Source organism: Rhinopithecus roxellana, unplaced genomic scaffold (genome assembly GCF_007565055.1).
Source record: "Rhinopithecus roxellana isolate Shanxi Qingling unplaced genomic scaffold, ASM756505v1 contig199, whole genome shotgun sequence".
NCBI classification, from domain to species: Eukaryota; Metazoa; Chordata; class Mammalia; order Primates; family Cercopithecidae; genus Rhinopithecus; species Rhinopithecus roxellana.
In genome coordinates, this window is record NW_022141915.1 from 136175 (window position 1) to 163073 (window position 26899).

The 26899-nt window shown below is 35.4% G+C and overlaps 1 protein-coding gene across 1 annotated transcript in view; it reads right to left on the reverse strand.

The window, feature by feature from the left end:
- Positions 1-1269: 1269 nt before the first annotated feature.
- LOC104675567 (ankyrin repeat domain-containing protein 36B-like) overlaps positions 1270-26899 on the reverse strand; it is a gene marked incomplete at its 5' end in the record, with an annotated part of 83070 nt that continues 57440 nt past the window's right edge. Inside the window, 9 exon segments of the mRNA XM_030926351.1 lie at positions 1270-1355; positions 13741-13770; positions 14269-14362; positions 14701-14771; positions 16433-16585; positions 18000-18914; positions 20048-20231; positions 22898-23094; positions 23096-23112. Coding sequence (XP_030782211.1) covers positions 13747-13770; positions 14269-14362; positions 14701-14771; positions 16433-16585; positions 18000-18914; positions 20048-20231; positions 22898-23094; positions 23096-23112 — 1655 coding nt within the window.

Below are 26899 nucleotides of genomic sequence, written 5' to 3' on the forward strand. Positions count from 1 at the left end.
TAAGTAGATTCAATGTTATTAAGATGTCAGTCTTTCCAATGTATAGATTCAATGCAATTCCAATCTAAGTGAAAATGTTTATATGGAGAGGCAAAAGACCTTGAATAGCTAACACCGTATTGAAGGAGAAGAACAAACTTGGAGTACAGATACTACTCAATTTTAAGACTTACTGTGAGGCTACAGTAATGGAGACAGTGTGGTATTAGTGAAAGAACAAACGGATAAAATGAGATAGAGAGTTCAGAAATAGAAACACATAAATGCATTCAATTAATTTTTGTCAAAAAAGTAAAGGCATTGTGATGATTAAACAGTTTTTTCAGGAACGGCTTCTGGAATACCTGGATATCCACATGCAAAAATATAAATAAATAAATCACAGACCTTACACCCCCACCAAAATTAACTCAAAATGGATCATCAACATAAATATACAAAAAACCATACAATTTATAGAAGATAATATAGAAGAAAATACAGATCATCTTGGGTTTAATGATGAGCTTTAGAAAAAACACCAAAGTTGAAGTCAATAGAAGAAAGAATTGATAAGCTGGACTTGATGAAAATGTGACATTTTTACACCATTAGAGACGCTGAAAGAAAAGAGAAAGCACAGATGGAAAAAATATTTGCCAAAACATATCTGATTAAGAACTATTATTCAAAACATATTAGTGTTCTTAAAGCTGAGGAGTAAAAGACATGAGCTAAAGACCTTAACAAGTACCTCACCAAGTAAATTATTCAAACGGAAAATAAACATATGTAATGAGGCTACATACAATATTTCCTCAGAGAAATGCAACCATGAGGTGCCACTGCACACATATTAGAATAACCAAAATCTAGAACGACTGACAACATCAAGTGCTGGCAAGGATCTGGAGCAAAAGGAAACTTCATTCATTGCTTGTGGGAATGCAAAATGGTGCAGCCACTTCTTGAAATTTGTATTTTATGTACCTCAACAGCATGACCTTCACTGTTCACATTCCTATTACCATTTTGGTCAACCACTTAACCAAGGTCTAATAAGTTCCACAAGTTTCCTCATCTTCCTGTCTTCTTTGCCTATTACCCAGTTCCAAAGCAAATTCTGCATTATCAGGTATTTTTATAGCAAAACCCCACTCCTTGGTGCTAATTTCTGTGTTAGCAACACAGAATAACACAGAAAAGAGCAACACAGAAAAACACAAATTTTTGTGTTGCTATAAAAATAGTACCTGAGACTGAGTAATTTATAAGGAACAGAGGTTTGTTTGGCTTACAGTTTTGCAGGCTGTAATAGCATGGCAGTGGCATCCACACAGCTTCTGGTCAGGGACCCAGAAGGTTTTTACTTGTGGCTAAAGGTGAAGAGACAACAGGTATGTCACACATGGCTAGAGAGGTAGGAAGAGAGGGGAGGGGTGCCACACTGTTTTAAACAACCATCTTTCATGTAATACAGTGTGAACTCACTCATTAGTGAAAAGAGGGCAAAAAGCTATTCAGAAGAGATCAACCACCATGACCCAAACACCTCCCACTAGGTCCCACCTCCAACATCGGGGATCAAATCTTGACACAGTATTTGGAGGGTACACGTTTGCAAACAATATCACTCTCTTTTTGTCTTTGACTTTGGACAATTTCATTATAGTGCATCTTGCTGTGAGTCCCTGGATTCACCTTATTTGGTTTCCTTTGGGCTTTCTGGACCAGGCTGTTTTCTTCCCCACACTTGATAAGTATGTCATTATTCCTTTAAACGTTTTTCTGTTCCTTTCTTCTTCTCTTCTCCTTCAGGCATGCCGATAATGTGTGAGTGGTCCTGCTTGATGGTGTCCTATAACTCTCTAAAGTTGTCTTCACCCTTTTTGCATTATCTTTTTTTTTTTTTCTGAACCTCAGATTAGATAATTTTCAGTGACCAGTCTTAAAGCTCACTGATAGATTCTGTTAATGAACACTTCTCTTAAATTTCATTCAGTTCAGTTACAGTACACTTTAGATCTATGATTTGTTTGACATTATTGTATAATGTTTTTCCTTTTCTTGAAGTTCTCAGCTTGTTCTTGCAAAGCTATCTTGACCTCAGTGGTTATTGTTACGACCATTATTTGGAAATATCTATCAGATAAATTACATATCTGCACTTCACTCAGGTGCTGGAGATTTATCTTGTTTTCCTACTTTGAATGTATTTCCTTGTTTCCTCATTTTTCCTTGATTCTCTCTGTTGGCTCCTGTGCGTTTGATAAGACTGGCCTCATGTAGGAAAAGGATCTCACCAAACTTCCAGCCAGAGACCTTCAGGTACCTCTCAAATCCTTGTGTGCTCTAGTGTTGTCTTTGTTTTTTGTGGTTCCCTGGAACTTAGGATGTGCCATGCCTTGTCAGTAACCAAAAATTGGTTAAGGTAGGAGTCAGACAATCCAGATGTAGCTAAAAAGTTAGAAGGCTGGATGAGTGTTTCAGTTCTTTCTAACTACATGCTGAAGATTAGTATGGACATTTATCTCCCACTCTCTCTCCATTAAGCTTGGTAGAGGATCTGTGACAAACACACGTATGCATACTCTGGATGCAGCCTCTGATCCTGAGGAGATAGTTTCTGAATGTGGGCCCATTGTATGCTTACATCTTTGTTTTCTGTGGTCTAAATACACTCAAAAATACAAAATCCTGTCGACTCCTAGAGCAAAGTTGTCAAGAAAACAGTTCCTTGGGCACTAACTATAGAGGCTGTGGAATTTGATGCATAATCAAACTCCTTCCGGGAAGAATGGGTAGGTTTGGATTTATTAGTGGGTTGAGCCGGACAGAAGACTGGTAGTGTCAAACTATGGTTCCATCTGCCAGATGATTATACTCTGTGTGCCACATTAGCCCCCATGAGGCCAGTATTTAAACACAAAGCTAGAAATGACTAATTGAGTGAGAAAAGCATGTTGAAAGCTCAGATAGGCTGAAAGGTAGGCCACTTACATTAAACAGTAAACTAAGCTGTGAATGCAAAAAAAAAAAAAAAGTTCTTGAAGGAAATTAAACAGGATACTCCAGTGAATGCACAAATGGCAAGTACAATGGTATTACTGCTGATGTGAAGAAAGTTTTAGTGGTCTGGATAGAAAATCAAATGAGCCACAACATTTCATTAAGCCAAAGCTGAGTCCAGAGCTAAGCCCTAACATTCTTTAATTCTATGAAGTCTGAGACAGGTGAGGAGGCTGCAGAAGACAAGTTTAAAGGTAGCAGAGGTTGGTTCATGAGGTTTAAGAAAAGAAACCATCTTCATAACGTAAAAGTGCAAGGTGAAGCAGTCAGTGCTGACAGAAGCTGCAGCAAGTTATCCAGAAGATCTAGCTAAGATCATTGATGAAGACAGTTATGCTAAATAACAGATTTTCAATGCAGACAAAACAGCATTATACTGGAAGAAGAGGATACCTAAAACTTTCACAGCTGTAGAGGAGAAGTCAATGCCTGGCTTCTAATCTTCAGAGGACAGGCTGACTATGTACTGGCTAATGCAGCTGGTTACATTAAAACATTAAAGTCAGTACTCATTTACCCTTCTGCTAAACTTTTAAGTTCTTCTAAACCTATGCTACCTATATTCTATAAATGAAACAACAAAGTCTGGATGAAAATACATCTGTTTACAGTATGGTTTACCAAATATCTTAAGCACACTGTTGAGACCTATTGTCCTGGAAACGTGTGTGTGTATGTGTGTGTATACATGTATATGTGTGTGTATACATGTATACGTGTGTGTGTATATATCTTTGAAAATATTACTGTTCATTGACAATGCACTCGTAACCCAAGAGCTCTGATGGAGTTGTACAAATAGATTAATGTTGTTTTCATGCCTGCTAACACAATATTCATTCTGAAGCCCATGGATCAAGGACATTTTATTATTTAAGAATACATTTTGTAAGCCCATAGCTACTATAGATAATGATTCTTCTCTGTATCTGCACAAGGCAAATTAAAAATCATCTGGATTTTTTTAGAAAGTAATCACTATTCTAGATGAAATTAAAGATATTTGTGAGTCCTTGGAGGAGGTCAAAATGTGAAGTTTGGAAGAAGGTGATTTCAGCCCTCATGGATAGCTTGGCGCGTTTCAAGACGTCAGTGGAGGAAGTAACTGCAAGTGTGGTGGAACTAGCGAGAGAACTAAAAGTAAAACTGGAGATTGAGCCTGTGACTGAATTTCTGCAGTTTCATGATAAAACTTGAATGTACTAAAAGTTGTTTCTTATAGCCATCCATCTGAGATAGAATCTATTCCTTGTGAAGATACTGTAAACACTGTTGAAATGACAAAAAAAAAAAAAAAACCCTATTTTATTATATAAACTTAGTTAATAAAGCAGTGGCAGCATTAGATAGGATCGACTCTCATTTTGAAACGTCTTCTACTGTGAGGTAAAATGCTATCCAACAGCACGGCACACTACAGGTAATTCTTTCATCAAAGGAATTCATTGATGCAGCAAAGTTTACTGTTGTCCTATTTTAAGAAACTGCCACAGCCACCTCAATCTGCAGCAACCACCACCTTAATCATTCAGCAGCCATCACCACAGAGGAAAGACTCTTTAACAGCAAAAATTAAAATTCACTAAAGTATGTAATTGTAGACATAATGCTATTGCACACTTTGTAGACTATAGTATAGTATAAAAAACTTTTATATGCAGTGTAAAATCAAAAATTCAAGTTCTTGTTATATTGTGGTTGCCTGGAACCACACCTGCAATACCCCTGAGGTATGGCTGTAAAAGAAAATATGGATAACATACTAAAGTAAATTTGGGAAACAATTCATTAACACAATGATAGTTTTGAAGTAGAAATAGATATGATTAAAAAAATAGAAATTCTAGATATAGAGAATACAACAAATAAACTAAAAATTTAATTCAATGCTTCAGCAGCTGATTGTATTAGCATAAAATAAGAATCAGTGAGCTTAAAGAAAAAACATTTGAAATGATTCCATCAGGGGAAAAACAACAACAACAAAGAATAACACATGCATAGGGCAATTATGGGACACTGTCAAACATCCCAACTTTCATATAATATCAGTTTCTGAAGGGGAAGAAAAAGAAAAAGGCCTAGAAAGCATATTTAATGAAATAATGACTAAAAATTTCCCAAACATGAAGAATGATGACAGCATCAAGGTATGAAAACTGCAGAGGTCATGAATCCAATTCAATCCAAGAGGAGTTTATCAACACACATTACAATCAAGTTATTAAAAATGAAAAAGAATACTGAAAACAGCAAAAAACAAGAAATACATCACATTCAAGGGAGCTTCAATATGGCTTTCAGTGGATTTCTCAGCAGAAAACCCTACAGTCCACAAGAGAGAGGGATAATGTATTCAAAATGCTAAAGCAAACAAGCAAACAAAAATGCCAATCAATAATATTGTGCCTGTCGGGCGAAGTGGCTCATGCCTGTAATCCCAGCACTTTGGGAGGCCGAGGCAGGCGGATCGTGAGGTCAGGAGTTCAAGACCAGACTGGCCAACGTGATGAAACCCCGTCTCTACTAAAAATACAACAGTTAGCTGGGCGTTGTGGCACGGGCCTGTAATCCCAGCTACTCAGGAGGCTGAGGCAGGAGAATTGCTTGAAACTGGGAGGTGGAGATTGCAGGGAGCAAGCTTGAACCTGGGAGGCAAGATCACGCCACTGCACTCCAATCTGGGCGACAGAGCAAGACTCCATCTTGAAAAAAAAAAAAAAAAATGCTGTGCCCAGCAAAGCAATCCTGTAGAAAGGAGGGAGATATAAAAACCTTTCTATACAAAAACAAACAACAAACAAACAAACAAAAAACACTAAAAATGTTTATAATCAATATCACTCCTTGATAGGAATTACTAACGGGAGTGCCTTACATTGAAATAAAAGCCTGCTAAACAGTAAGAAAAAAGCATGTAAAAGTAAAAAGCTTCAATGCTATCTGTAACACACAGTCATGCTCAAAATGCTCTAATATTCTGAGGGTGGTTTGTAAAGCAATTTTATCACTACTATTAGGGTTAGCAGACAAAGCTATTGAAAATAACTCTAGCTACAATAAATTGTTAGGATAAGTAAATATGAAACACAAATGTAAATTTTGACATAAAATTGTACAAGGTGTGAGAGAATGAAACTGTAGACTTTTGGATGCAATTAAAGAGAAGTTGTTATCAGAAGTTGTTTGAGTAGCTTGTTATAAGAATACGTTATTTTACGTAAGTTTCATGATAACCACAAAACAAAACCTGTAGTAACTGCACAAAATAAAAGTTTATTTTGCAATTTATTCAAAATTTTAAAGCATACCACCACAGAAAGCCATCAAACTACAGGAGTTCAACAAGAGAGAAAAAGGAAACAAAGAACCTATAAAGTAATCAGAAAAAAAAATTACAAAGTGGCAGTAGCAAGTCCTTACCTATAAATAATTATCTTAATAGTAAGTGGATTACATTGTCAAATAAAAGTCATAGAGCCTCTCAATGGATACAATAAAAAACAAGATTCAACCATGTGCTGCCTACAAGAGACTCACTTTACTAGTAAGACATATATAGGTTGAAAATGAAAAGATGAAAAAAGATATTCCATGCAAATGGAAACTAGAGCAGGGGGAGATATACTTATTATTAGAAGAAATAAACTAAGTCAAAAACCTATAAAAGAGATAGGGTTCACTGCATAATGATAAAGGAGTTTATTCATCATGAAGACATAATACTTGTAAATATATATGCACTCAAGGTCAGAAGACCTAAATTCATAAAGCAATTATTAAATAATCTGATGAGAAAAATATACTGCAATATGATAACAGTAGGAGACCTCAATACCCCAATTTCAACAATGGAAAGAACATTTAGAAAGATAATAAATTAAGAAACATTATATTTGAATTACACTTTAGAGCAACTTGATCTAACAGACATACCCAAAACATCTTATCCAACAGCAGCAGTATACATGTTCTTCTGAAATGTGGGTGGAACATTCTCCAGGATCTATCATATGTTAGGCCACAAAACAGATCTTAACAAATATTAGAAAATTGAATTATATAAAGAAAATTTTTGCATTCCAAGGGCATAAAGTTAGAAATCAATAACAGAATAAATCTTGAAAAATACATAAAATGGCAAAATTTAACATATTCATAAATGCCCCATGAGTTACAGAAAAAATAAAAAAGCATATTTTAAGGCACACAAAAATGAAAACACAACAACCAAAACTTATAGAATGTACTTAAATGAATCTTATGATGAAAATGTATGGCATTAAATTCCTATACCAAAAAAAGAACAACTACAAATTAAAAACATCTAACATTATACTTCAATGAACTAGAAGAGAAACAAAGCCAAGAATTAGCAGAAATAAGAAAATAGCAAAGATTAAAGTAGAAATAAATAAAATAGATATGAGAAACTCAGTGGAAAGAATTAATACTGAACTTTTTTTAAAGGCAATAAACAAAGTCAACCAATCCATATCTAGACTAACTAGAAAAAAGACTATTCCAACAAATAAGATCAGAAATGAAATAGGAGAAATTACAAATTTTAACACTAAAATACAAAGGATTACAATTGTTCATACAATGAACATTTGTATGCCAACAACTTGGATAACACAGAAGAAATAAAAACATTTCCACAAATATACAACTTACTAAGACTGAATCACGAAGAAACAGAAAATTTGAATGGACTAATAAATAATAAGGAAATTGAAGCAGAAATTAAAAGCCTCCCATGAAAGAAAAGCATAGGACCAGAAGGCTTCACTGCTGAATTCTGACAAACCTTTAAAGAAATAATACTAATTACTCTCAAACTCTTTCAAAAAAGTGAAATAGAGGAAATACTTCCAAACTCATTTTATTAGGCTACCATCATTCTGATACCAAAGACAGACAAGGACACTACAAGAGAAGAAAATACTAGGCCAATGTCGGTAATGAACCTTGATACAAAAATCTTCAGCAAAATATTAGAAACCAAAGTTAAGAATATATGAATGGAATCATTCACCATGATTAAGTGGGATTTATCTTTTGGATGCAAGGTGGTTTCAACATATGCATATGGATACATGTGATAAATGCATGAACAAAGTCAGACAAAAATCATATGATTCTCTCAATACATACAGAAAAAGTGCATGACAAAATTTAAAACCCTTTCATCATGAAAGCTCTCAACAAATTAAGTATAGAGAAAATGTATCTCAACACAAAAAAGAACCATGTATGAACAAGCCCTTAGCTAACATTATTCTCAACCATGAAAAGTTGAAAGCTTTCCCTCCATGTTCAGGGACAAGACAATGATGACCACTCTCACCATTTCTTTTCATCGTAACAGTGGAATTCCTAGACAGAACAATTAGACAAGAAAAGAAAGTAAAAGCATCCTACTCAGAAAAAAAAAATAAGTGAAATTATCTCTAATTGCAGATAACATAATCCTGTATATAGAAAACCCTAAATATTCCACCAAAAAGTGTTATTACTGATGCATGAATTCAATAAGGTTGCAGGATACAGAATAAACTAACAAAGATCAGAAGTGTTTCTGTATATAAATAACAAGCTACCTGAAGAAATTTTTTAAAAATCCCAAGTACAATAGCACCACAAATTAAATAGGTGTAAATTTAAGCAAAAAATTAAAAGTCCTGTATACAAAAAACTATCAAACACCAATGAACAAAAATTTAAAAACACAAATAAATGAAAAAAAAATCTCGTGCTTGTGGATGGGATGAATTAATATTGTGAAAATGAGGAAAATACCAAAAGCAACATATTTGATGCAATCACTGTCAAAATTCCAATGACATTCTTTTACAGAAATGGAAAAAAGAATCTTGACATTTGTATCGAACAGACCTCAAACAGACAAAATAATCTCGAGCAAAAAGAACAAAGCTAGAGACAGCATACTACCTGATTTTATTACATATTGTAAAACAATTGTAATCCAAATAGCATGGTAGTGGCATATAAACGGACAAATTGGCTAATTAAACAAAATGGAAAACCCAGAAATAAACCCACACACAGTCAACTTATTTTTGACAAAGGTGCCAAGGACACACAATGGTTTAAGGATAATCTGTTCTACAAACGGTGTTGAGAAAACTGAATATCCACAAGAAAAATAAAGTTAGACCCTTAATTTACACCACATACTAATATCAACTCCAAATAAAGATTTAAATAGAAGGTCTGAACTGTAAAATTACTAGAAGAAATCACAGAGTTAAAGCTCCAAAACATTGGTCTCAGCAATACTGTTTTTGATGTAACACTGATAGCAGTCAACAAAAGCAGAAATAGACAAATTTATTGTAGCTTAGTTTTGAGTTTCTGGTCATTTACTCAATCTGGTCATACTTTCCCATACTTCGTGATTACAAGTATCAGCCAAAAGGTGGATCCACCTTCCTACTGCAGTATATGAAAATCACTGTCTGTTCTATCCTCTGCCTGACCCTCTCTGGCATTCTTGGGATCTACATTTTAATGGAAATGTAATGCTCTGGAACCCTAGGCACATATGAACCAGAAACATGTATGCAGACTCTACTTATGGACAACAGCACAGTTGGAAATATAGTAATCACAGTTGGATAGCAATAAATATTTTATATCTGCTTCTTAGAGATCTGGATTCCACTAAACCATGGATTCATGGGTGTCAGGTCATTAGGGGTGTGGACAGATAACAAACCTCTCCCTTTTCAGTGCCAAACCAACTTAGAAATAAAAACAAGAGGTCAGATCAATATCCAAATACATAATTCCTAACAAAGCTGATTTAGAAACTATGGCTTAATGTTGACCAAAAAAGACTTCTAATATTTCCCCCTAGCCTTGACTTTAGAACCTGAACAAAAAAAGTTCATCTGAAGAACAGTCAGTTACCCACCCAGGGTAGGGAAGGTCTTCACCTGCCTTCCACTTCTCCTGTTCAGAATCCAGAGGAGAAAGAGAGATCAGATGTACTCATTGATCACTGAGTAAACTTGCCTTACTAATAGGCAAACGTGGGCCAATGGATTTGATAGGACCAGTGGGTAAGATTTCCCATCCACCAAATAAGTCACATCTTCTCCTGGCTCTGGGAATGAGCCTGATAAAGGTGAAGAGTTGGCAGTGTTTCTACTCAATACTTGTGAGAAGACAGAAAGTGTTGTCAATGGGTAGAAGATAAAAATGGAATGAGGTGGGAAAGTTTTACTCATTACCAACTTCTTTTCATTCATGTAGTATATGCTGAAGGTTGCCGCTAGAAGATTTGACTTCTGGAAAGATGATTCCCCTCACAATTGCTTGATCTTGAGTATTTTTATTTTTGTGTTAAAGAATTGATGTTGGTTTGTGTACACGGAAACAATGGGGGCAGGCTCTGTATGGAAGAAAAAGAAAGTTTCCTTTCTTTTCTAGAGCCTTCAGTTAGGTTATCTGAGTCTCCCTATCCGTGGGACGTGTTCACAACAAACTCCACAATCCTGTGTCTGGTCATTGAAGGTATATATCAGAGTGATACTTGGAAGCATGGTATAAAGAGGAAATATGCATTTGTCAAATGAAAAATTGAAATGTAAAAAAGTAAATGTTTAAAAGGGAAAACCAGAGTGAGAAGGGCAGGGACTAGATTACCATTTTGTCAACTGGGACAAACATTGCAGTTTTAGCCAAATTATTTGTCATCTTTGTAGTAGAAGACTTTGACATGTAAGTTCTAAATTATACTTTTATTTAACTGTATAGCTTAATGAGATGGCCCCTGTTAGTATCTTAGGCCATCTATTGAAGGTTTACTGAATCATTCCAAGGCATGTGAGTCAGTGCTCCTCAGCAAAGCAGTGACATACCTACTTTTCCCTGGTTTCCCCAACTGTGTAAAACCTTCTTAAAGAATTCCTGAACAATATAAAGTTCCCTCAGCAAGAGGGAACTTCCCAAGCTCCTGTCTCAGGAGATAATGTGGATTATAGAAAGATTGTGGGTGTGAGTGGAGTAGGAAGTTATTTAGGTAATAAGAGGATTCTCGGGCTGGGCGCAGTGGCTCACGCCTATAATCCCAGCACTTTGGGTGGCCGAGGCGGGCAGATCATGAGGTCAGGAGATGGAGACCATCCTGGCTAACACGATGAAATCCTATCTCTACTGAAAATACAAAAAAACTAGCCGGGCATGGTGGTGGGCGCCTGTAGTCCCAGCTATTCGGGAGGCTGAGGCAGAATAATGGCGTGAACCCAGAAGGCAGAGCTTGTAGTGAGCCGAGATCGCGCCACTGCACTCCAGCCTGGGCAACAGAGCCAGACTCCATCTCAAATAACAATCATAATAATAATAATAATAATAAGTTAAAGAGGCCAAGAAACATCATTTAAAACATGATATAAATTGTCGACAGACATAAAAGGTACAAAAATATTTTGATCTAATAAACATCTTTGCATGTCACACATTTAATGGGAAACAAAATATGTTAACAGCCTAGTAATACAATTTTATCTTTTAGATTTCGTTTTGTCAGCACGTATTCTTTTTGTTTTGTTTTGCATTTGAGATGGAGTCACTGTCACTCAGGCTAGAGTGCAGTGGCATGATCTTGGCTCACTGAAACCTCTGCCTCCCAGTTTCAAGTGATTCTCCCACCTCAGCCTCCCGAGTAGCTGAGACTATAGGCATGCACCACCACCCCCGGCTAATTTTTGTATTTTTAGTAGAGACAGGATTTCACCATATTGTCCAGGCTGGTCTTGAACTCCTGGCCTCAAGTGATCCACCTGCTCTGGCCTCCCAAAGTGCTGAGAAAACAGGCATAAGCCACTGCAGCCAGACAGCACATATTCTTGTTATGCTTTTAAAACTAGTTATTGATTTAGAGTTTACTCATTAGTAAATTCTAGTGCGGAAGCTATAGAGCAGCAGTCCCCAACTCTTTTGGCACCAGGCACCAGTTTTGTGAAAGATAGTTTTTCCACAGATGGGGGTTTGGGGGATGGTTTCAGGATGATGATTCAAGCATATGACATCTATTGTGCACTTTATTTCTATTATTACTACATTGTAATACATAATGAAATAATTACATGACTTATCATAATGTAGAATCAATGGGAGTCCTGAGATTGTTTTTCTGCAACTAGATGGTCCCATCTTGAAGAGACAGGAGATGATGACATACCATCAGGCATTAGAGTCTCATAAGGAGCATGTGACCTAGATCCCTTGAATGTGCAATTCACAATAGGGTTTTCACTCCTACGAGAATCTAATGCCTTTGCTGATCTGACAGGAGGCAGAACTCAGGTGGTAATGTGAGCAATGGGGAGTGGCTGGAAATACAGATGAAGCTTCACTCGCTTGCCTGCCACTCACCTCCTGCCATGCAGCCTGGTTCCTAACAGGTCATAGACCTGTCTGTCTATGACCATGTCCGTGGCCTGGGGATTGGGGACCCCTGCTATAGAGGATCCAGATTTAAATTCAGAAGTTAGAATGAAAAAGAAAAAATTATATTCTTTATCTAAATGATTTCACAGTTAACTAAAAGAAAGTCAGTATAAGTTGAAACGTTTATCAGTGTTAATGAGAATGAAAAATAAGCACAATATGCAATTACTATTAAATGTAATTTGCCCATAGTTGCACACAGAATTCATTATCATGGCGGTGAAGTATCAGAGCTTCTGCATTTCTCCCTCTTCATTCGTGTATTCAGCAACCATATGCTAAGGTACTAGGACAAGCACTAGAATTACAAGATAAAGATGATACGATCCACCCCTCAACAACTGTATGCTATAATCTGAAAACACAAACGGGCAATTCCCATACAGAGTTATACATACACTGACAGGCATAAGACAGCACTTACTGGAAGACACAGAGGGGATACTAGCCCAGGTTTGTGTCAATATTGTAGGCTTTTTGGTGGAGACAATTCATAGGTTAATATCTGAAGGAGAAGGAAAACACATGGAGAATAGAGGGAAGAAGTAAATGCAAAGAGCTGGAGGTGAGGACGATCACTGCGGAGCTCCATGTAGTCTAATTTGGCTGGATGCTAGAACAAAGGGGCAGAGTGTGGTAAGTGGTGAAAGATAAGGCTGAATAACTTGACAAGAAACACACTGATGTAGGAATTTTGATTCCATGCAAAGGAATTTTCAACTTTTCCCAGGGGCAAAAGTAAACCAATGACAAAGTCAATGACTAGAGATTTAAAATGTCACCGGTCAAGTGACTTCTTGTGACCTGTAATTGCTTCACTAATTATTATCAATGACTGTGGAGTCTGTTAGCCTTAAATCACTACCTTAACCTTGAGAAGTTGCTGATGCCTTTGTTTTCTGAGAACAGTTTCAGTGTGCAGGCTGACAGTTCTATAGGGTGGCAGAAGAAAAGTGTAGGGCCAGAAAAAAAGGGATACACAGACTTCTCAGGACGTTTTTAAAGCTATGGAACATGACGAATTAACAAGGCATAAGTATACTCTTCACTGTGAATGTTTATGTTTTCACATCTTTCACTAGATGTGTGTAAGAAAAAAATATTTAATGTAGCATTTATTAACCAAGCAATTGAGAGGAATACCACTCACTACTTAGAGTTTATTTCAGAAATCAATGATTTGAATTTAGTTCATAAATTTTGGCAACATACCTTCATCTACTTCCTGAACACTGGCAGCATCTGAAATAAATCAAATATTACTTATAATGTTTCAGTCAAACAAGGGACATTATCATGTAAACCCACTGTAAGTCATGGAGCATCTGTCCTGTAGACTGATCATCCCTAATCTAAAAATCTAAAATCCGAAATGCTCTACAATCTGAAACTCTCTGAGCACAGACATGACACCACAACTGCAGCGTTCCACACCCGACCTCATGTGACAGGCTGCGGTGAAAACAGTAAAAACTTTGTTACCTGCAAAAAATTACTGTAGAACATCGTAGAGAATTACCTTCAGGCTATGTTCATAATGTATATATGAAACATAAATGAATTTCATGTTTAGACTCAGGTACCATCCCCAAGATATTTCCTTAGGTATACACAAATATTCCAAAATCTGAAAAAAATCTACTTTTGGTCCCAAGCATTTTGGACAAGGGATATTTAACCCGTCCTACTGCAAAAATAAAATTCCTTTTCAGTATGACAGAAATGAAGAGACTGGCTTACCAAACTTGGACGCTGCAGGATTTTCTCAAGCCGCTCAATTTGGTCATCCTGTTTTTTAATAGTTTTTCTTATCATGGCATTTTCTATTTCAAGCCTAAAATGTGCATTTTAAAATAATTACTCTCACACATAAATTTTTTAACATCATGTAAATTCTACATAAACTTTTGAAGGTATAATTACACAAATGCTTAGCGATTGTAAAAGTAGATCATTGGACTACTGTGTCATTTTTCTACCTGTGTTTTGTTGATAATATGAAAAATTTAAGAATAATGTAGAAAAATGATGTATTTCAACATAGCTTACAAATGAAACTTCTTTGGCTTCACAAAGACATACTTATTATCATAACTGACACAATTTTCATACTACAGTGCTCTTTTGCTTTATAAATACTCAAGTTATTTTGTGTGCTGCTTCAAATTTTACCTGTGTGCATGGCCTTCCATCTTCTTAGTACATCTTATAGTAGCTGTAAGTTGATCCTGTATTTCTTGAATCTAAAACAAAGAATTAAAAAAAAATTACATTTGGAAATGATCTGAATGTCCATTAGTAATGAATGAACCAACAAAATACATACAAAATGTTTTTAGACTGTCACAATCTTTTTTATTTTAAAAAAGATCATAATCTAGTAGAAACCATCCCGTTACCTGTTTTTTGTAATTAATTTGAGTGGGACACTGCTACACTCCTTCAATCTGCATATTGTTTACGGCTACTTTTGTGCTATAACTGCAGGGCTGAGTTATTGCAACAAGGATCTTATGGCTCACGAAGCCTTAAAAAAATACTATCTGGCCCTTTACAGAAAAGTTCACTGACCCCTGCTCTAGGACTAAAACACAACATTCTTCTTGCTTTTGAATTACATTTGATCAGATAAACACTCAAACTTACAAACTGGTAAAATGTGGAAAGATAAAGGATTACCTCATGCTAAGCATTTATATTTTGAATTCCAAACACTACCACATCAACTATAATTTTATTTTTTGTATGTATGCATTTAGTTTTATTATAGCAAAGCAACTTGCACATTTTTTAATATTTAAAACTAAACAAGCATCATCTTTCCTTTCTAGAGAAACAAGAAGAAAATTTAAAAATAAGCAGGAACAGGGACGGGCCCGGTGGCTCGCGCCTGTAATTCCAGGACTTTGGGAGGCCGAGGCCGGCGGCTCTCGAGGTCGGGAGATTGAGATCATTCTGGCTAACACGGTTAAAACCCGTCTCTACTAACAATACAAAAAATTAGCTGGGCACGGTGGTGGGCACCTGTAGTCCTAGCTACTTGGGAGGCTTAGGCAGGAGAATGGCATGAACCCAGAAGGCAGAGCTTGCAGTGAGCCGAGATCATGCCACTGCACTGCAGCCTGGGCAACAGAGCGAGCCTCCGTCTCAAAAAAAAAAAAAAAAAAAAAAAACAAAATTGATTCAGTAGAATGGCCTTTCTGAACAAGTTAACCTGAAATCTATGAAATAAGTATACACAGGTTCTTTATTCATTCAGAAAAGTGGAGATTAAAAATAAGATAATTTCCTGAAACATTCCATTAGACATTATCCTCTGAATTAATCTGTCTTGCCTCACCATGCCAATAGAGAAATCACTAAAAACAGACTGTTTAACAGAGGAAAAAAAAAAAAAACTCTCTGAACTTCTGTGAGAAATGATGCATAATTGTCAACTTTCGTAAGGTTAAATATTTAAGAAAAAAAATGTATAAAAAATGGCAGAATGAAAGCCAGAGATTAAGATACAGGTGCAGGCCGGGTGCGGTGGCTTACACCTGTAATCCCAGCACTCTGGGAGGCCGAGGCGGGCGGACCACGAGGTCAGGAGATCGAGACCATCCTGGCTAACACGGTGAAACCCCGTCTCTACCGAAAATACAAAAAAAAAAAATTAATCGGGCATGGTGGCGGAAGCCTGAAAAAAAAAAAAAAAAAGATACAGGTGCATTATAAAGATAATAACATTTAAAAATAATAATAATGAAAATACAAAAAGCCATGCACTATGCAATTTTAATAAAATTAATTATAATAAAAATACAAAACAAAGCCATCCACTAAAATTAGTACCCCAAAACACTTTATATTAGTCAACCAGCTACAGATTAACAGTTATTGGCGTGCAAAGTTTCATACATACTTGACTTCTTGTCTGGCCTAATTTCTTCCTTGAATCCTGCCTCTCATTTTCTAAATGGACGCTGTGACGCAATGAAGCATCCAGCAAAGCGTTTGTTGACAATTGTTTGTTTAAGACATCATTTCGTTTTTGCTGAAGTTGTCTCACAATTACCTGATAAGATGTTATTTTTGTTACTAATTTTACAAATCATCTTATTATTAAACCATTAATAATATTTAACTCGAAAGTATACACTTTGAAAAATATCACCACACAGACCGATTCACCTTCTTTTCCTCGTGTGTACTCATTCCTGTGTATTACTGAATCCAGTTAAGGATACAGAAGGTGTTATATTCCTGCCAAACTGGTATTGTTATTCACACAACATATTCAGTCCACTAGTCATTCCTCCCCTGATGAATTTGCAATGCTTAAAAACCTTCTGAAGTCTCAAAAAGAAATGAGTATGTGGGTGAGACTGATGGTAGTAAATTATACATTGTGGAATGACTTCCCTCTTTTTTGAAATTAGAAACTCAAATCAACCTCAGAGTTCCTCACATTAAATCATCTGCTTAAATCCTTCCGATAGATTTCTATCTCAGAAAAAAAGTAGAATTCCAGTGGCCTTAGATGCTCTAAGTAACCTGCCCTCCACCTCCCGCCCTGACTCAGCTGCTACGTCTCTCCTCCCTACTCACTCCATTCCTACTCTATGTGAATCCTGACACTCCTCATCAGTCTGAAATCTTCCTCAGTCTGAAAATTTGGGGATCCAGTGTCAAACTAATAAATCACAGATAGCTATGCCTCTCTTTGTCCTGGACAAAGTTATATCCAAATGATAGTAATTGAGCCTTGAAATAAAAACTATGAGCAAATTTTTTTATTTAAAAACGGAAAATAAATTATAAATGCCAGTGGGAAGATTAAATCAAATATGGTTTGGCTAAAATTTACCACATTTTCCCCATATTATAATATAAGTAAAATTAGATGCCTTTAAAGAATGGAATGATCATATCTATACATAATTTGAGATTGAAATAGTTTCAGATTTAAGTCAAATTGACATGAAGAAAAACAAAATTGTACCAACTAACATATATTTAAACCTACTGAAGAAAAATAATTATGAAATAGGGAATACACTTCAGTTCATCTGGGAAATCTGAAATTAACTGTCGAAGTACCCCACTTAATTGAATCAATTTCAAAATACCATTTTAGGTATGAGCATTTCCATATATCTGATTTATCATGGTCTTGAAATGTGGCAACATAAATACATTAAAATTATTATTCCAGCAGTATAAGACTACATTACTAATATTAGTCTACATTAACATTTTATAACTTAAAGTTGTATAAGTGACACATGAGTTTAATCAGAGGAAAGAATCTCTCAGTTTTAACTCTGACTTGCTGGAAACAAGGAATGTTTCTAAGCTGATATAGCAGATACATTTATCATATGTATCCTTTTTTATATTCAACTAGATCCAACATTTAGCTGTAACCAAATATTACTTCAAATTTTACTTCAGAAGTTTGAAAAGTACTTATTTTTCTTGACACTCACTTCTCTTTCTGCTTTCTCTTTTTCATTTTGGCGTTCTTTTTCTTTCAAATGATTCAATTCATTGACCAACCTCTTACTCTCTTCTTGTAGTAAAAGACGGCGCTTTCTGCACTCAGCTTGAACGTTTTGTACTCTAGCATCACATCTGGCTTGAATATTAAGTATTGCTTTTTCTTGATTGTCAGCTTTGTTGCGAGCATCATCCAGTTGTTGTTGAAGTAACATATTTTGTTTTGCTAGTTGACAAAATCTTTCCTGCTTTTCTATGCATTTTTCCATTTTATCAAATTCATTTTTGTACATTTCTTCAATGTCCTTTATTTGACACTGTTTCTGGTTTAGTTCTCTTTGTACATGTTCAAAAACCAAAGCCTTTTCTTTCACAGCCTCTCTTGTGTAATGGAGCTCAGTTTCGAGGACTCTGACCTTACTCTCAGCTTTAGAAAGTTGCTGAGAAAGAGTCAGAACACAAGAATTCGAACTTTCCAGTAAATTACACCATTTATCTACTGTGCCCTGGAAAGCAAGCTCTTGGTCTCTTTCTGATGAGTGACTTTGATCATGATCAGATAGAGCAGCATTCAGTCTAGAACAGTATGATTCCGTTTCTGTTTCCAGTCTTTGCCTGCTCTGTCTTTCCTTCTCCAGTTTGGAACGGAGCGTTGCGTTCTCATCTGTCAGAGCAGCAAGCTGTCCACTATAATCAGCAATCGTTTTTGCTAATGTTTCCCCATTCCATTTTAGAGCCTTTTGAAGGTCTTCATGCTTTCTTTTCATAATTTCAACGTCTTTTAAGTATTTCTTTTCCAGGTTTTGGTTTTTTAGTGTGTCTATTTCCAGTCTGAGCTTGGCAATTTCATCTTCCATCAAGTGGTTTTCATGCAGCAGGTCTTCTTTTTTATCAGTATCGGAAATCTAAGAAAAACAAAGAAAACTTGTGACTAGTACCCAATAGGATAACATATTGTGATTGCTTTTGAAATTAAATAATCACCTGTGCATTTATACAATGAGAGGGTTGCCATAACTGGATATCTAACTGGGAAAAAAGAAGTGGAGTCAAAACCTCAAACCTCAAAAAGCATTAATTCCCGAAAGTTCAAAAGTTTATTTGAAGACAGTGAACCCATGAAAGCAAAAAAAAACAAAAAAAACCCTAGAAAATTTTTTCAAATTTCAGAATTAAAAAAGGCTTTTACTGAATTACAACAAATTGCAAAGCATAAAGAATTAATAACTATGATCATGTTAAAAAATTGGGTTTACACTCTAACATCTAAGCTATACATCTCCCTATAGTGAGAGCCTTAGCTTGGCAGATATTTGGACAGATGAATGACATTTTCCAAATTCTTTAACTTCCCTTTTTCTAAAATATGGTATAGATATTCTACTTTTCTAATATTGTTATGGTCAGTTTTAAGAATGACATTTATGGATAAATGATAAGTCTAGGCATTGCACTAAGCACTTTTACATGCACAAATCAATGAACTCATTTAGTTATAATTCTATAGCAAAAGGTTAAAAATATAAGCAAGCCGCAGGACTTTTCCCAGCTTCTCTGACTCTACTTCTAGTGCTCTTCCACCAAATCAGTTACTTCTGTGAGGTAGATATAGACATACAAAAATAATCTTTTATTTCAAAACACCAAAAGTCAAGAAAATTAAATTTATAAAGCTCTTCTTACAAAATCATGAGATTATTTGCTATTGTGATCACTTTTATTTCTTTTCCATAACATTTGAAACAGTAATTAACATGAAATAGGGGAAAATATGCTGAACTATGTCACTAGGAACAAAATACTTACAATATCATTAAGTATACATTGCAGAATAGCATTGTTTTCAAAAGGTCTTTGAACTAAAATAAAATATTTCAAGATTATAAATAATTATAGCTATAAATGCCATGATTCACTTTTAAGATGAAATACAATTTGGGGTTTGTTTAGGCTTAAATAATATACATTAAATGAAAGAGATATTATAAGTAACATTAAAAAAAGGAGAAATATGAAGTTTTACCAAACATTTATTTACCTGATTTGAATTCTTTCCTACACTCTTCAATTCCATCTCCAGTGATGTGACAGCCAGTTTAAGTTGTTCTGTCACATCAGCTTCTATCTTATATTGCTCTTCTGTTGTTCTTAACTTTTCCAAAACTTTTTGGTGCAACTCTTCAACATTTCTTCTTTTCTCTTTTTCTTGCTGTATGGCAAATCTGTAAATATACTTATCTTAGTATTTATTTTATCAGTGAGGAGTAAGCTTTAATTTTTTATCTTGTGCAAATTCCTACCTAAGGGGTACCATGGATTCTCATCAGATGGGTTTTATTTGACCCTGTATATTGTGACTTGCTTTTCAATCTGACTCTGGCATAACATTATGAGACAAGGAAGCAAATATTTAATCCAAAATATTTTTCCTTGCCATACCTTGAAATTGCCCTGCAAAGTCTCTTGTGGGAAAAATCCACATTCTATAGAGAACCCCCTTGCCCCTTTGTTTTCCTTCCTTTCTATGAAGATCCAGGAGATAATCAACTAAGAGCCAGGCACCCTTTTTAAAAGATCCCATAAGAAAATATTTTACAACCTGCTCTCTCTGAAGTCTACTGAGAGATTCCTCTGCACAAGAAAACTTGGTCCCCACAATCATTCACCTTAACCTGAACATTTCTTTCCATTAATCCCGGGTCTTCAAATAAACTCAACCAATTGTCAACCAGAAAATGTTTAAATTTGTCTATAGCCTGGAAGCCCCTGCTTTGAGTTGTCCTGCCTTTCTGAACCAAACCAATGTATTTCTTAAATGTATTTGATTGATGGTTCATGCCTCTCTAAAATGTATAAAACCTAGCTGTGCCCTGACCACCTTGGGCACATGTTCTCAGGACCTCCTGAGGGCTGTGTCAGTGGCCATGGTCATTCGTATTTGGCTCAGAATAAATCTCTTCAAATAGTTTACAGAGTTTGAGTCTCTTTGTTGATATTAGAAAATAAAACATTCATATGTTGGCTTATTATCCTAAAAAAGTTTCTACGTTCTTAAATACTATTTTTCTTTCTAGTTCTCATGTTTGTAATTTCTCACCTCAATCTCATCCAAAGTACATGTATAAGTTGAAATGTATTGACAAAAGAACATCCTGCATAAGTTTCTGTTACTAGTAACTCTAGCAAATATTAGGAAAAAAGATGCTGAAAATTATTCAGTAAAATTACAAGATAAAAATTACCTTTTCTTCACACAGTAATTACTCCTCAATTAGGATGAATCATTTAGAGTAATTAACATAAAGTAACTTTTTACAAACAAGTTGATACATTCACTAGAAATATATTTTCACCTTCATGAAACATTCATTGCAAGTATCCCTAAACATAATCTACATTGTAAGATAGCACTTTTGATGTCTTTATGAAATATATGTCAGCAGATTAGTATAATCCAAGACTAGGTTAAGAATGTAATATGTTACCCCCTACACTTTTTTTTTTTTTTTTTTTTTTGAGGCGGAGTCTCGCTCTGTCACCCGGACTGGAGTGCAGTGGCCAGATCTCAGCTCACTGCAAGCTCCGCCTCCCGGGTTGACGCCATTCTCCTGCCTCAGCCTCCCGAGTAGCTGGGACTACAGGCGCCCGCCACCTCGCTCGGCTAGTTTTTGTATTTTTTAGTAGAGACGGGGTTTCACCGTGTTAGCCAGGATGGTCTCGATCTCCTGACCTCGTGATCCGCCCGTCTCGGCCTCCCAAAGTGCTGGGATTACAGGCTTGAGCCACCGCGCCCGGCCCCCCCTACACTTTTTAAGATTGTTTTTTGGGCAACACTTTCAATCTATCCTGTTGATTAGTATGTATTTTATAAACAATTTTAAAATCTATTTTGGAACAACACAAGATCTAATATTTAATTAAACAATAAATAATAATAAGCATCTTCAGCATAAAACTTTGAATTAATTTTATCTACATAGCAGAGGGATGTTAAATAAGCTAATCAGTAAACACTTTCCATTTTACTTTTTATTCCCTGCATATTAAGAATAAAACTGGATAATTTTTTTTTTTTTTTTGACAGGGAGTCTCACACTGTCACTGGGCTAGAGTGCAATGGTGCAATCTCAGCTCACTGCAACCTCTGCCTCTCAGGTTCACGGGATTCTCCTGCCTCAGCCTCCTGAGTAGCTGGGATTACAGGTGCACACCACCACGCCTGGCTAATTTTTTGTGTTCTTAGTAGAGACAGCATTTCATTATGTTGGCCAGACTGGTCTTAAACTCCTGACCTTGTGATCTGCCCACCTCGGCCTCCCAAAGTGCTGAGATTACAGGTGTGAGCCACCTTACCCGACTGATAATTTTTAAAATAATTATTCTGGATAAAGAAAAATATCTATTTTATACCCTGTTGATTGAATTACAAATTAATATAAACTTTCTTAAGAACAATTTAGAAATATGGATCAAAGATCTAAGACAGATCTCAAAAAAATTTCTGGACTTTAACCAGAAGAATTTATCCAAAGTAAATAATTTAAAATGTAGAAAACTATGTGTAAATAAAAATGTTCCTTGTAGCATTAATACAAAAACTTTTTAAAACATAAAATTCAATTCATAAATTAAATAATGAGATTTCCAAAGGGTAAAATTCTATACAGCCATTAAAATTATGATTTAAAAGAATATGCATTTAATTATTAGAGAAGTATTTACAATTAAGAACTTGTGATATTATATCCAATAATTTCACACTCCATAAGATTAAGAAACTTTTTTCCCTGTAAATCCTAGAAGGGAAGTTAGCAATTACAAAAATTTTCCTTATACGTCTTTAGTATAAAACAAATAGTTCAAACATTTCTTTAGAACAAGGTCATACCTCACACTACAGAGTTCTTGTTTGCATTCAAGGTTTTCATGCTCTAAGCACGATTTTATTTCTTCTTTTTCAGATAGTCTCTTCTGTAGTACACAAATCTTATTTTTCATTTTTTGAATTTTTACTGTAAGTCGCTCACAGTGATTATCTGTAGGGTTTATTGATCTTTTACAAAAACAAAATGTATTTTTAATTTTTGGATAGGCGAACACAATCTGTAACCGGGAAAAAACAAAATAGATATAAAATACATGAGTAAGTTTTTGGATATAAAGGACTGTGCATTTTCAACATGCATTCATTCATACATTGAGCAAATATGTACATATTGAGTGCCTACAAAGTAGAAGATATTATACTAAGATCTGCAGATAAGACAACACCTCTGCTATTGTTTTAGCTTAAAGCATAATGAAGAACCAAGATAAAAAGGTGACAATTATAAACTCAGGTCCTGTAAAAAAAAAAAAAAAAAAAAAAAATAGTTATATGACTGCATAAGATAATTTGATCTATACTTCACCCAGGGAAGATTTCCCTGAGGAAGAGATACCACACTGAGAAATGAAGGATGAGAAAGAAGCAGTTAGGCGAAAAGGAAAGCAAAGCACTCTGGCCAGTTTACAGCATGTGCTGTGCTGAAGCTCTGCTGCAATCTACTACTAGCTCTGATGGAGTAACGGATAGAATTTTTCATCTTACCTGAAACAATCAAAAACAAAACAGACAAAATACATTAAGCAATGATTTTCAACACAGTGCACTTCAGGCAATGAAAATGGTAGGTGATCACTGTAAGACAGAAAACATATATAGAAAGCCATACAAATGTCCCAGCTCTTTTGACAGAGTTTTGACAGGGGTTCAAGGCCATGACGAAGGGAGAAAATCTGACATAGAGCTGGGGTTATGAAGCTGAGAGGCTAGTAAAACCAAAGCAGATACAGATCACAGGACAGAAAACTGGAGAGAAGAAAGCAGTACAGGAAACAAATCCTGGAGATGTGCAGAGATTCCCTCTTGGGTATTTAGTGGAGTAATGAAAAGTGCGTGTGTGCTAGGAAACTTCCTAAGAACAGTGGAAAATAAAATGTAAAAGAAACAGTTAAAGAAAATCAGCAGAAACTATGCCTGGGGTTCACACAATGACTGGAAGAGGGTCCATTCCCACGCGCCAGGCCAAAATACCTCATACTTCACATGACAATGAATATTCAGAAAGGTCTTGCCTCAGGAGTGAGGAATTACCCCAAACCTAAAGGCAAGAATGGAAAGATTATAAGTAAATCTTTGTACTCCAAATAAAACTCAAGACAGTAAGTGGAGGCAGGGAAGGTATTTTTTTTTTTTTTTTTAAAAACAGACCATACTTGTGGAGATGCAAATTGCATTGTCAGAAGTAAAAACTATAGTGGATGGAAATAAACACAAATTAGAGATGACAAAGGAAAATATTCCTAAATTTGACACAATAAACTGTGAGAAACTTTCAAGCAGTTAATCGACAACTCCCTAAATAAAAAAAGAAGAGATAGAAAAAAAATTAAAGGAAAAAATGGCCGAAAATATTCTAACCTTAATACAAACCATAATCCCACAGATTCAGGAAGGAAGTGTCTGGGACAGAAAAAACTGAAAATGTATCATTGTCATTTTTATACCATCTATGATGTATAGTATTACTGAAGGTGGAGTGTGATAAGTTAAAATGATATACTAAAAATCCTAAACATTAATATAGCAAAACAGTTATCCCTAATAAACCCAAAAATATATGCAAAATTGAATCATAAAAAATAGTTGACTAGTCTAAAAGAAAGCAGAAAAAGAAGGGGAACAAAGAACAGCTGGAACTAATAGCAACCAAACAGCTACTAGACAAATATAACTTTTATCAATGACATTATAAATGACACTTGTCTAAGAACCTCAACTCAAATGCAGACTGTCAGGCTCAGTAAGAAAGCAAGACCCAACTACAGGCTGCCTATAAGAAATGCACTTTAAATGTAAAGACAGAAATGGTTACAAGAATGGAAAAAGATACATGCTAACAGTTGCCAAGGGCAGCTGAGCAGGAGTGGGCTGTGTTAATACCAAAGAAGATTTCATAGCAAAAACAAACAAACAAACAAAACCAGCAATAAATAACAAAAGGTCATGTCACAATAGTAAAAGTTTCAGTTAATCAACAAAACATAACAATCCTAAGTGTTTATGCACCTAATAACAAACCAGCTTCACAATATATGAGACCAAGTGGATAGAACTACAAAAAGAAACAGACAATTTTTAAGTAATCTGAGGTTTCGATACCCTTTGCTCAATAAGTGATAGAACAAGAAGGCAGAAAATCAGCAAGAATAGACTTGAACAACAGCATGCTTTTCAAGTACCCATGGAACACTTACCAAAAATAGATCATATTTTAGGCCATACAACAACTCTCAACTAAAGGGTTGAGTCAGAAGGATTTAAGTCATACAAAGTGTGTGTCCTGACCACAAATCAACCAGATTAAAGACCAATAACAAAAATAACTCTGGGAAATACTCAAATATTTGGAAACTAAGTAACACACATCTAAATAACCCTGGGTCAAACAAGTAATGAAAATGAAATAGAAATTAGAAAATATTCTGAACTGAATAAAAATTGGTCACCCAGAATTTGTGGAATGCAGCTACAGCTGTACTTGAATAGAAATTTTTAGCACTGCCAAATGTCTATATTAGAAGAGTCTCAAATCAATGACCTTGACTTCTACCTTAAGCAACTAGATAAAAGAAGAGTGAATTAAACCCAAAGCAAGCAGAAGAAAGGAAATTATAAACATCTGCTGTGGTCTGAATGTTTGTCTTCCCCAAAATTTATATGCTGAAAGCCAATCACAATGTGACTGTATTAGGAGGGGTGATTTTTACATGAGCCAAGCCCTCATGAACAGAATTAGTGCTTAGTGCTCTTATACAACAGACCCCAGATCTCCTTCACCCCTTCTGCCAAGTGAGAGCGCAGAGAAAAAGAATTCATTCATGAACCAGGACATGTTCCCGAACCATATACCAAATCCGACAGCATTTGGATCTTGGACTTTGCTGACCCTAGAACTGCGAGAAATCAACTTCCGTTGTTTGACCCAGTCTATGGTATTTTGTTATACTGTTGGTTTCAGAAGAAACAATAGAAAAAAATCAACACAAAACACTTGGAGGAGATCAATAAATGTGATAAAGCTCCATTTAGCCAGGCTGCTCAGAAAAAAAGAAAAAATACAAATTATGAATTTCAGAAATAAACAAAATGACATTATTATAGATTCTACAGATACTAAAAATATAACAAGATATTATAATTTCTATGTAAGTAAACATGGCAACTTAGATAAAATTAACAAATTCCTTTTAAAATGAAAATTAGCAAATCTCAATCAAGAAGCAATAGATAACCTGAATTGCCCTATATCTATAAAAGAAAGTTAAGTCATAGTTAAAAACCTTGCTAAAAGAAAACTCCAGACCCAGCTAGCTATGTTGATGAATTCTACAAAACATTTCTGGAAGAAAATAATACAATTATACACAAACTCTCCCAAAAGAAACAGAAAGAAGAGTATATCTCAACTGAGTGTGTAATGTTAGCATTACCCTGAACCAAAACCAGAAAATATTACCAACAAGAAAATTCCCTCATGAGCATGAATGTAAAAATTCAATCAATTTGTGATGCAACGAAGACATCCTCCAATAGCGGGGTGAATAAATTGTGGTGAAACAGCCATATGGTGGAATATCACTCTACATATAAAGAAATGAGAAATCAATTCATGAAAACATGTGAATGAACCTTAAATGCACATTACCAAGTGACGTATGATAATCTGAAAAGGCTACTTACTGTATGATTCCAACCATATGATCAGGAAAATGCAAAACTATGGATAAAGTAAAAGTGTGCCAAAGGGTGAGGGACGGCAGGAATGGATACATAGGCAGAGCACAG